At 36.3% G+C, this 12,128-nt stretch overlaps 2 protein-coding genes across 3 annotated transcripts in view; both read right to left on the reverse strand.

Moving 5' to 3' along the window:
* LOC110168673 (guanine nucleotide-binding protein G(i) subunit alpha-2) overlaps positions 1-1,524 on the reverse strand; it is a 51,191-nt gene extending 49,667 nt beyond the window's left edge. Inside the window, exon 1 of one of the 2 annotated variants that reach the window (XM_020934150.2) lies at positions 830-1,524. In XM_020934150.2, the coding sequence (XP_020789809.1) occupies positions 830-947 (118 nt within the window). In that variant the 5' untranslated portion in view covers positions 948-1,524. Of the gene's footprint in view, positions 1-450; positions 539-829 lie in introns of those variants that run through there. The other variant, XM_055160078.1, reaches the window with a different exon arrangement.
* Positions 1,525-2,636: 1,112 nt separating this feature from the next.
* Positions 2,637-11,322, reverse strand: LOC110168584 (sodium-coupled neutral amino acid transporter 3-like). Its single transcript, XM_055160458.1, has 8 exons — positions 11,206-11,322; positions 10,634-10,807; positions 9,474-9,553; positions 9,291-9,391; positions 8,615-8,739; positions 7,920-8,064; positions 6,594-6,697; positions 2,637-6,154 (listed from the first exon to the last, which is right to left on the reverse strand). Exons 1-8 carry the CDS (start codon positions 11,224-11,226, stop codon positions 6,050-6,052), a joined length of 855 nt encoding a protein of 284 aa, XP_055016433.1. The 5' UTR covers positions 11,227-11,322; the 3' UTR covers positions 2,637-6,049.
* Positions 11,323-12,128: the final 806 nt, after the last annotated feature.

The following is a 12,128-nucleotide window of genomic DNA, read 5'->3' on the forward strand; positions in this document are numbered from 1 at the left end:
ATGGCAACTCATAATTAAGAAGCCAAAAACTTAAATTTGACCCCATGGCTCATGAAGGTCTATATGATATTCTTTCTCTCGGATTTAGAACATAAACCTCACAAGGTTAATTTTGGCACCTGCCCCACCAGTTGAGAAACACCGCACCACCTTTTCCTTCCTGTTTGGTTGCGTACACAAAGCCAAATAGTCAATCAACATTGGCCTATGGAATTAAATAATATAACAGATAGAACATAGTGCAACAGTAAAGGAGCCCTGTCCATAACTTTCAGAGAGTAGAAACTAGCACTGTCACCATAGCAATTAACAAACATTTACCATACATTTTCAATTGTCAAAAGTCCTCAAAACGTCACCTACACACCAGAAGCTGTAACCTATGAACAGTTTGGTGTAGTCAAAGATAAGAACAACAATTGTGGGCAACATTATAGCATTTATCCTCACTCAAATGCCATCTTGATATTTGCAGACGTTCTTGCTGATTCAAAGTATTTCCGAATCTAGTTACCGCAACTATTACTGCTACATAGACATGCACAAGTAGATTAGAGTAAAGCTATTCAAATGCACAGCCACTCTGTTATGTTGACCAATATTCTGTACCATGTGACCATTCTGGGAGGACAAGGTGGGGCCAAGATAGTACCAACTAAATCCATAAGGTAGTGTGATGTGACAGTAAAGCCTACTCACTCCAAACTTGCAGGCTTTAGTGTTTTGGACCACATCCACGTACGTGCAAAAACATGTCCTTCCCATAATACTGAGGAAACCCACACACAACCATTTGAGTACAACATCATATTATATTCGGGGTACCTACCTAAAAGCAGCAACTTGACCTCTCTAGCCGCCTTCTCGCCGTCCTCTCGGAGATTTTTGTCAATCATTTTGGACCTCTCCGCGGCGGCCTTATCTTCTGCGCTCACCGTGCAACCCATGGCTCCTCCAAACGCAACAAATACGACGTTTCGGGGCTACTGGGTCTTTCTCCCGAACTGCCACCACACCACAGCGAAATGCCTACAGAATACAAAACGTAGACAGCTTCCCTTTTCCCTTTCCAGTTGAGAGGAATAAACGATTTTCTTTCAGGAGTTCACGAGAAAAACTCAAGTCTTCCTGTTTAAAACTCGCTGCTATAAACGACGTCTCATCTGGAGTGGTTTTGGTGCTATTTGCTCGCTAATACTTCTGGTCCATTTCGGCTCCGCTATGCGTGCGTCTTGCATCCATTCACACTCCGTCAAAATGCCAATGCTCACTGCTTCACACACACACTTCACTTGCCACGGCCTGCCCCGGTTCACGCTGAAGTCTTCCTTTTTAATTAGCAAAACATCTCCACTTTTCGCTCATTTTAATGTCCAAAAAATGTGCAGAAAGTCCACGTCTAAATACCGAGGAATCAGGGTTAGATATTCCGCGATATATCCCCAATTAGCGCAGGTGAGCACAGACACCGTCCCCAGCTTGGAACCAATTAGAAGGGAAGCGAAGTGAGGCGTGATTTTGAGTAGAAGTGTGGTGCTGTGGCGTGCAGACTGCAGTGGGCGCTGTGCCACCACCGTCATGGTTGTTTCCTCTAGCCGCTATTCACACGCGGGCAGAGAGACAGGAGGAAGAGTGAATTTAGAACACAATGTCCATGATTACAGTCCGAGGTAGTGACAGGGGCACGTAGAGTTTACACGGGAATGCAGCGCGTACTACAGCCACAATAGCCGATGTGTCAATGTGTCACTTGTTTATGAAATACCTTGGCACGTAATTAGGCCGAGGGAATAGAAAGGGAAACAGCGCCCTCGCCTGGTGATATAGGGGTATTGTATGCACTGCTGGGTATTGAATTAGAAAGTGCTTCCAGTGATAGATGGTATCTCTGATGCTGCAGAAGAAGTATATCCATTAGCAAATTACACATCCTTTACGCACTATCATTACTATGAGGGCCTGAGCCATCCCATTTCCAATATGATTTATTTTGGAGATTAATCCATTTTTTCTTTCAACAACACGGATAAATTGCCTATCCTACTTTAGTATCTGAGAATTTTCCTAACTGCAACTGGATTTAGTTTAAAGTAGTCCATGTATGTAGTCAATAATAGCTTATTCAAATATAGAATTGAAGCTAGCAAGATCAGGTTCTAAAAGAAAAAATTGTCCAGCAAAGGTCAGATTTTGTTTGTTTGTTTGTTCTTGTTTGTATTGGTACTTGTTCAAATAGTATTGTAGTGGTTTCTCAATTTGGTGTTATTTTGGTCGTTGGAGTTTGAAATGGAACAAAGAGATGTAGCTCAATAGATCTAACCAAAACAAGTTTTTCAGTTAAATAAGTAACCCAGAAGGCTTTTTATAGGTTGTAGAATGGTTCATCCCTAACACTTTTTCATTCAAACATTTAACATACAAACTTTTTATATTTGCGTTCTTTTTTGGGGGAAGTGCAATGTGAAACTCTAATATGCTGCTTGTCTTAAGAATGAACTAAACAAGGATGTCAGTGAGGGCTGTAGTGACCTCATGTCCCGGTATCTGTGCTTCAGTAAACAGACTGTGGCCTTGGACAGATAAAACACACTCTGCCAGCTCAATGAATTGAAGATATATGACAAAGAGACAAGAAATAAAAACATCTACAATTATTTATTGCCAAACTAAAATATGTCCCTGCTATTTACACTTTACAATAAGCTACAGTGAATATGCATTACAAATATAAAAGGTTTACATGTACACATTTAAAATCTCCACATTACAACGACTGCAATGCCATTCTCATTATGTTTATATGCTCTTCACAACAGCCATATACAAAACTATTTGTGAACAAGTTTGGGCACTGTATAAAATGTAAAATAAATGTGCAAATCTTAAAGTAAAATACATTATTTTCATAAGACATCTATAAGCACTGATCATTTATTTTATTTTAAGTATAATAGATAGGTTTGGATGGAAGCAACAAGTCCCAAAATTATGAAAAATAAAGCTTAATAAGAAAGGGGTACTAATATTTGTACTAATGAATACATACAATAGTACAAAAAGCATTTTAATGTAGTATTTTGGATAATTTTATATTATAATTTTTACAACTTGTACAACTGTATTTTCTGATTAGGAGTCCCTTTTAGAGACAACATCTGTCATGAATCCTTATATCTGCTCAGCCTTAAAAATTTTACAAGATTCACAACCCATTTCTCTTTACATTATATACAGTGTCCACGATTATTCAAAGTTTGGACTATAAAACTGTAAATTCAGAACATAGATTTAAGTACATATAAGTGGCACTCTCTGGTTGCATTAAAACTGTTGCAAAGTTAGTGTCATTTTAAGCAGCAGGTAGTGAGTTGTTATTTTGGCATGATCTCCTCCAGTGAATTCCTCTTCTTCACATCAACATGTCAAAACAAGAACTTAACGCTACTACAACCACCATAAAAAGCAAGGGACACTATTCTGGTTTATAATTTATCCATATAGAAACATTTTGATCAAAAACTACATGACATAACAGAGTAATTCATAAATAATGATTTTCTTTATACACAGAGGTTTTTGAGAAGTCATTAGGTCCAAGCAGCTTTGACTTATCATGAGGAGTGAGAATCCAAGAGCGCAAGTGGTTTTCTGCTAAACTAAGCTGTTTGTATAAAGTTCTTTCTGTGAGAATAACTCAAGTGACAGGAAATACCGCAGGGAAAGCTATTCTGTAAATTGCCTGAGACTCCATAAATGATGCAGATTCTACCAATTGAGCAGTCTCACAGCAAAAAATGCAGGCCTAGATATGTTCTGTTCATTTAAAGTTTCACTATGTAAATGTTTGTTTTGCCTGTAATATTCTGCAGTATGGCATAAAAAAAACTCCATGGATACACACATCACATGACATCATCAGGTCAAGTACCTTTTAACAATAAGTATAAGTGAATAAAGGCAGGATACACATGTTTAATGCCATACTGTGGAGCATTTCAGCCAAAGCAAGCAACAAGCAGGTGGCACACACCTAACTAGAGAGCTAACAACAGGTTGAACTTTTTTTTTGAATGAATAGAGCGACATTGTACTAGCATAACCTTTTGGCACAGTTTTTTTTTTTCATCACAACAAATTGATCCCACTGTGATTTTACAGATTTTAAACATTGGGCTTGTTATCCAAATCAAATAGAAACATGTTGTCTGACCAAACACTTGTTCCACTTAAATTCTCACCCTCCGTTTAACATTTTTGGTTTATAGGAAGTATTCTTTGTACATATGCGCAATAACAATAAAAACGTGACAAAATAATATCACAACATAGAACATGGATGAAGACTTCAAAACTAATGCAATACAACTGTCAACAGAGGAAAGCATAATTTTCATCTTTGCTGTAACTACATCTGCATATTAACGAATGAGTGCATTTGAGTGTGGTTCAGTTAACAGACTTCAGACTGGGCAAGCAGCATGCAAAAAAGGTAAAACCAGGACTAGATACAGGACACAAGCAATAACACTCAAATACTGTACTCCAGACCACCCCAGTTATCTTCATAAATGAGACCACACCCACCAGCGGGTTTGTTTTTCTAAATCATTATGATCAGCCTAACAAGCTACCACAATTAAAGCTAAAATTAACAGCATCATTGTGGATCTTTCTAATGACATACACAAACGTAAAAGAAGTAAATACAACAAATGCACTATTTTACAAGAAAAAGTCAAACCTTTGATTTGCTATGAAAAAAATACATATTTGGTGAGGGTTTGCACTGTGTTTACAGTGAGGTCATAATGGCAGTCACAAAGATTATCATATTGTGAAAAGGTAAAATTATTTTTATAGAAATGCATGATTGGTGAACACAAAGTAAAAAAAGTATTATTTGTTATGTTAATTTAAAAAAAATAGGAAAAAGGTTAGTGTTGAGAATGTGCGCCTAATCTATAAGCAGAAAATAAATACACAACACCTTTAAAGAAATAATTTTACTTTTCCACAATATTCATATTTAAAGGGGAACTATGTAACTTTTCTGGTGGAGAGTCCGCACTTGTCTCTATGGAGATGTTCCACAGTATGGCATTAAACTTTACAGTCTACATGGAGTCAAATAGGTGACACAATCAGGACAAATTACAGGTCAGATCTAAGGAGAGGTGACCCCCCTCAAAGTAAGAATGCATGTTTTTTCCAATGCATTTTTAGGCCATAAAACACCCATATTTAAATAAATGTGATGTAAATGCTATATTGTGGAACATTCAAGACAAAAAAAAACATGGATACAACAGGTGGCATAATTCTCACTAGATAAATTACAAACTGGACCTTCAACCCAGAAAGAGAGATAAAGCCTAAAATACTGTCCTGTAATGTCTAAGTAAAATATATTTTATGTAGTGAAACTTCATCAGGAGCAGAGTTAAATAAAGTTTATTTGTGATTAAAACCAGATGTAGTTTCTGAATAAATAAGTTTCTGTCTTTAATATATGTCTGTGTCTTATTTTGAAAAGGCACCAGTGTTTCTATAAGTACAAGTTTATGTCAAAATGCATTTGGATGGATTCAAGAGCATTTCAAAACAAAGGCTTTTGAAGGCTATTCTCCATTTGTGCGTCATGATAAAAATATTTGGTAAATATACAGTATGCTCATGTCTCTGTTGCGTATAAAGTGAATATTGTGTTTGTACAGTACCAGCTGCAGTTATTTATGTGAACAAAAAGTAGAAAAGGTCATATCACCTCAGTGACATACACCTTTAGACCCTGTTCTCTTGATTAATTTTATAATGATCACAAAGAATTTAAATTAGATAAAAATCTGTAATAAATCAATTTTGATATGTGTGATACATCCAGAAACAGTCTGATGTATTTAGTGTCAAATTTAAACTGTGCTTAAGATCCCCTTGATATCATAGTACTACTGTTGTGATACCTGTTTGTTCTCATATGTGTGTTACTGTAGTAGGAGCAGTAGTTGTAGTAGTAGTGGTGGTAGTTGTAGTAGTAAAAGAGAAGCTGAGGTTAGTGTCCTCCAGCAGCACGACTGGTCCCTGTTGTCCAGTCGATAATAATGAAACTCAAACTCATCACCATGAAAGACACACCCAGAGCAGCAAAACACAAAGCCTGCGAAGGACAGACACAGAAAGAAGTGTGATAAAAAAGGAAATAGCTTGTAATTAAACAGATAACCTTATCTTTTATTTCTGTGTAATCTGTTTATCATTATGTGACTTATGCAGCTTAAGCACCTTTAGTATTTCAATGCATAAATATGCCAGTGTTCATTTTGTTTAAATGTTTCTTCATTGGTTTTAACATTTTTTTGCTAGTGGAAAGTAAAAAAAAAAAAAAAGTAATTAATGAGGATTAAAATTATGGCCGAATGCATCACAATATGATAAATAGAATACAATTTGTCTCTTAAATGTAACAATGATTTGTTGGTCTGTTGTATAATTATACACTTTAAATTTATTTTAATCCAAAACTTAAACTAAAAAGACTAATGCCATGTCAAAATTGTTACCAACATAATCAGTTTGTAAAAGGTGGAAAGCCTTACCAGTATCTTTGGGACTGAGGTCATTGGTTCTTTGTCTTTTGGCACGATACGGATGTAGAACACAGCAGGGAAGATGAAAATCAGACAGGGGGCAGAAGTGGCACCTAAAAGACAAATTATTATTAACAACCTGAAAAACCAACCTGTATTAATCAAATAATATAACTATTAGATTTGTGTTTTTATTTGTGTTTATTATTATATTCAGTGTGCACATTTCAGAAATTACAAAAGGATAAATTGTCCATTCATAAACATTGCAGAGAAGATTGAAAAAGTTACTGGTTAATTTATACAGAAATCACATGCTTTTCTGGTATGGCTATCAGGTTCTATACCTTGTTGTATGATGGACCAATTATGATTGTGCAGAGGACAACAAATCTCTTAAATTCTACAATGTTTAATTGTGACTATACATGTGCAATATATAGCATATTGCAATTCTACCTGGATAGTAAGTGCTATTTAATAGGATAATGAAACTATAGAGCAGATTAATTTCCCTTAGTGTACCTTAAAGTAATCTTTAAGTAATACAGCGTAATGAAGAATATTTGTTTGTTCCATATGACCACCAAAGTGGGGTCCCTGGCCTTAGTTTTCCTGTCCTCTCATCTTTGAACTTTTCAACGTAAACTCCATTTTGAGGACGACAAGAGACAATAACATTGACTTTGGGCCCTCACTGTGTTCATGAGTAAATACAGGTCACGTTTTCCAGCTTTCAGTCTGATATTTGAGGTCAGGAAGTGGCAGAGTGAAAGTGGTCAGAAAGAGCATGTCAACAAGAAGGTCGAGTCAGCCAATTGCAACAAAACAAGTTAATCTATATGTAACCCATATAAAGCACTATCCTAATATAACCTATAATGTGGACATGCCTTACTAGTCAAGAAATCTTTAGGAACAGTGATGAAATTGAACATATATTTGAAATAATGTATAGGTTTGCTCTTGTCAATAACTAGATAAACAGAGATAAACAATGTTATATAATATTAGAGTTTGTATAATAGAAGGCAAATTGGTTTATTCATTATCTTCTCCTGGGAACCGGGGTCAGTATAAACTACTCATATTTAATAAAACTGTAACAAAAATGCAGGGCTTAAACTTAGAGTCTGTTGTGGTTAATATGGTGGTTAACATAATGGTTAATGTTTTCAGATTAAAAAAGCAACAAGAAACTATATGCAAAGTTAGCCTGCTTTAAAAACCCAACAATATGGCAATTCAGACTGTAATGAACAGCTAACTTTAATGTAAACATTGACTATTGCCCCATGTTGCATTCAAGGACATGCATTTGTGTCTGAAATTTACCAATGACTCCGAAAATGCCCAGGATGTTGGGTGCAAAGATGACAAGCATGTTGATGAGCGAGAGCAGGATCACAGCGATGGCGGTGTGGCGGATCCAGTTAAAGGACTTAGTGGGGAACATCATCTGCTGAATGGCTCTGCGCACCTACATAAGACATAAGGACATGCTTTAAACTTTGTACTGTTATTTTAGATTAGAACTTTTGAATAGTTACAAGATTTGATAAGTAGTCATGTGGGCTTAGTTCAGAAATGAAGGGCACGTTCACTTTTATCTGGTTTGGACCTGATTTGAACCTAGCCAATGTAGGCTTGGTACTGTTCTAGCCCTGATATACTCCATATTTAGCTCCTGGTTTGATGCTGGTAGTGCTTGTGAAAAAGTGAACACATCCTAAATTTGTAAAATTTGTCTAAATGATTTGATGACAAAATTCCTTTTTTCTTTACTTAACAGTGTATGAAACACATACATCTAGGAAAAAGCGTCATTGCCTGAACTTGTTGCTTCAAGTTTGTGCAAGTGCGTATATTATTATTAGTAACACTTGGTGGCTGATTGCAAAACAGAATTTTTTTTAGTGTTTTTTAGAATGAATGTGGCACAGCTGTTTGTTTTCAAAAGTGTTAAGTTAATAAGATACATAGATGTTTGTGCACCTAACCAAAATTCAATGAATAAAGTCTTGACTTACAGGGAACAGCACAATGGGGACAGTGAGAGTAACTGCGGTGAGGACAGCCACTCGTACACACAGGATCAACGTGTCATAGGGGTCAATACGGCTGTACGTGTGCAGCAGCTCGGGCTCCACGTTGCCTGAAATAACATGAAATGCTTTCAGATCAAAATGTAGTAACACCAAATTACCACCAGGCGGTTCAGTAACCTCTTAGTTTTTAGAGGTCTATTTTAGAGTTGGTCGACAATATAAAAAGGAGAGAGAAGCACCCATATTTGGCAATCAAGCTAATTTACTGCTACTTCAAAGCATATTATTCAAACAGAAGTAGTCAGTACTGCGTTGCATAGTATGAACTGAAGAATTGTATGATTTATGTGTGTTTTCACTGTTTAGGGATCACTGAAATTTGCTGGATTATTGAAATATGTATGAATCAAATTCTCAATCAATCAAAATGCAATTCTGAGTTAATGTTGATGGAAGACTATTTAATATGATTAATAAAACTCATAAAAGTCCAGCATACAGAACATGTTCTTTTTATACAATACTCACTATCCATATGGCTTACTTATTTGTCCCCCACCCAGCATATGAAACAACGTTATCCAGAAACAGCAGCTTTGATTATTAAGCAACTATTATTATCTATTGTAAATATTGACTTCAGAGGCCATTGTCTCACCATAAAAGGTCAGGTAGCCAAACAGAGCAGCCAGGAAGTACATTGTGTACATGACAAGGATGGAAATGTTGGACACTTTCTGCATTTTCTTCTTTGTTGGGCTAAAAGCACAGGATACAGAAGTCAGTGGATATGAACGGATATTCCTCGATGAACTTGTTAAGGTTATGTAGGTTGACCCACTTGCGCAGCTCAGTGTAGATGGGCAAGACCTCTGGGTGGCAAACAAAAGCAAAGGCCAAGATAGGGATGGTGTAGGCAGTCTGTAAACAAAGCGTATTAACAATTACTGCATTCAAGAACAATTATGGCCACCTGTCCAACACGCAGATATATTGACAACCACTCTACAAAAATAACATGAGCCTATTTCATAAAAAGATTTCTGTTTAGTCAAATATTTGCTTTAAACCCGCAATAACCTTAGACAAAAGATATGGATTGAAATATCATCTGACTGTGTCGTCATTGCAATTTGGTCCACAGTTTTGTCCGGCTTCTATCACAAAACTGGTTGCCTGCTGCATTTCATCAAGTAACATGTGCCGTAAAATTAGTCATATCAATCCACAGGAGGCATATATGTTATAATTTCAATCAAGAACACCAGGAGAATAAAAATATGTAATCACAAATCAAGATAAATTATAATAAGTAAATGACTTCAAACTAACCAGTCTTACTAGAACATTAAAAATACTTAAATAGACACAAAGATAAAAAAGGTGTAAAAATAATAAAATATAATATTGTGCAAAAATCATTACAGCACTAAATAGGCTGGCGCCACCTAGTGCTTCAGTTCAATTTCATTTCTCTCCAGCAACTAGGTCAGGAATCAGAATACATTAGACGGTTAGCAAGAACTCCGTAATTTGTAGACTGTGCACCGGCCAGTCAGTGAAGAGCTGTGAAGCCATGACTGGGTAAACAAACAAACAGTAAACAAAGTGGACGAGATGGATGTAGACGAAGCCAGACATTCAGTATTGGCAACGATTCCCAAGATTGAGGATTTGAGCTGGAACAAAGAGAATGTTTGGTGAAATTTATTAAGGGGTAAGACGTTATTGCCCTTCTACCTAGAGAATTTGGGAAAAGCTTAATATACCAGTTAGCACTGTTAGCGGTGCTTTACATATGTCACAACCAAATAGCAGCGATTGGTTAAATTAAAAAAGTACCCGTCTACCAAACGAGCAAACGAATCCTAATGCTGCGCAGTCAGACGGTTTCTATGAAGTGAAACCGGCTGATGAATCAGGCTAGTACAGCACACCATATGTACACGAATAAATAATAGGTATTTGAGTCTTATTGACAAAACCTGTATCTGTTCTTACCTGCGAGTTCATGGTGAACATTTGTGGAGTACAGTGGCTATCGTCCTCTGCAGGGACAGCCCCATTGATGTAGTCGTGGGCATGGCTTGAGACATTTACAACGTGGTGAGTGGAGGTGCTGTTTATGGAGAACTCCTCAAATGGACAGGGGATCTGAAACTTCTTATAGATGACCTACAGAGACATACAAACACCACGTTAAGTCCAAATCTTCAGTATTTGTGCAGTGTATCTTTGCCCCAATACAGCTATATTTTATAATCAGTTACTGAGGTCAAATGAGTCCCCTGTGTACTGTCTGCATCTAATTAGAAAGCATGTATTGTCCAAGGTGCATGATAGCATGTTCCCAATTTTGGGTATAGTTTCTACACATTTCTATACATTTGATAAAACCCTTTGCACAGTCCATTGCATAACACCTGTTGTATATTGCCTGGTGTGATATTATGTACAATAGGTTCTGGACACAGGGGCGGTGAAAGCAGAGTGCAGTGGGAAAGTGGCTGTGAACAGTATGTGTCCAGATAAGATGCCTGAGGAGTCATGTCATGTGGCTCTATCAGACTTACAGCAGTGAGAAAAAACACCATACAGCTCAGAGAGAATCCACTGGTGTAGCCAAGGTAACCTGATAAAGAAGAGGAAAAAAATTACAATGGCATTCGTGGCTGAATTTTACCTTTTCAAAGGCTCAAACTGGATCTAAGAGATAATAAGCAGCTAAGCAATGCTGGGGCAAAAACTGTTCTTGTGTCATTAGGCAAGTCACATCACCCACATTGCCTTGTATGAAAGTGGTGAAGTTCCGTCAATCTGCCCCAAGGCATCTGGGGATACAATAGTAGCTCACCCCCAGCGAGTGTGTAGTGAATGAATAATGCTCTGTAAAGCGTCCTTGAGTGTCCAGAAAAGCACTATATAAAACTGATGCATTATTATTATTATTATTATTATTATTATTATTATTATTATAATAATAATAATAATAATAATAATAATAATAATAATAATAATAATAATAATAATAATAATAATAATAATAATAATTAATATAATAATAATAATCGATTTTTTTATGTATATTATTTATGCAGTTTTATATAAATGTGCACAGAACAAAACAAGAAACTGCACTAAAGCAAAAATATTTATTTGATTAAACATAAACATTAAATACCCCAAAACTGTTCTGCTTGTCTCCGTGCAGATGTTATTGCTTTACCTGAAATATTCCACAATATGTCCTTGAACTGATCTATCTTGCATTCATTCCTTTGCAGGTGCAAAAACCTTGAAAAACAGTCAATACTGTGGGATTGTCTTTCCAGAAATCTAACCTGATACTGAGCCTGGTGGTGTCACCTGTTTTTTTTTTTCCAAAACATAAGACCAGAAAATTTACAGTCCAATATAATGCAGTAAATGAAGGAAAACTCATTACTTATGCTTTGTAAGACCTCTGTGAGTATCTTTTTATTTGTGTTAGATAAAA

Source organism: Boleophthalmus pectinirostris, unplaced genomic scaffold (genome assembly GCF_026225935.1).
Source record: "Boleophthalmus pectinirostris isolate CB_2022bp ecotype Guang Dong unplaced genomic scaffold, ASM2622593v1 HiC_scaffold_3, whole genome shotgun sequence".
Taxonomy (NCBI): Eukaryota; Metazoa; Chordata; class Actinopteri; order Gobiiformes; family Gobiidae; genus Boleophthalmus; species Boleophthalmus pectinirostris.

What these genes read in the sequence shown, in the direction of transcription:
- LOC110168584 (XM_055160458.1), bottom strand. Translation starts at nt 11,226, where the DNA reads ATGGTGTTTTTTCTCACTGCT. An exon ending in TGGTGTTTTTTCTCACTGCT is followed by an intron (nt 10,808 to 11,205) that starts GTAAGTCTGATA and finishes ATGTCTCTGTAG; the next exon opens with GTCATCTATAAGAAGTTTCA. An exon ending in GGGCATTTTCGGAGTCATTG is followed by an intron (nt 6,698 to 7,919) that starts GTAAATTTCAGA and finishes TTTGTCTTTTAG; the next exon opens with GTGCCACTTCTGCCCCCTGT.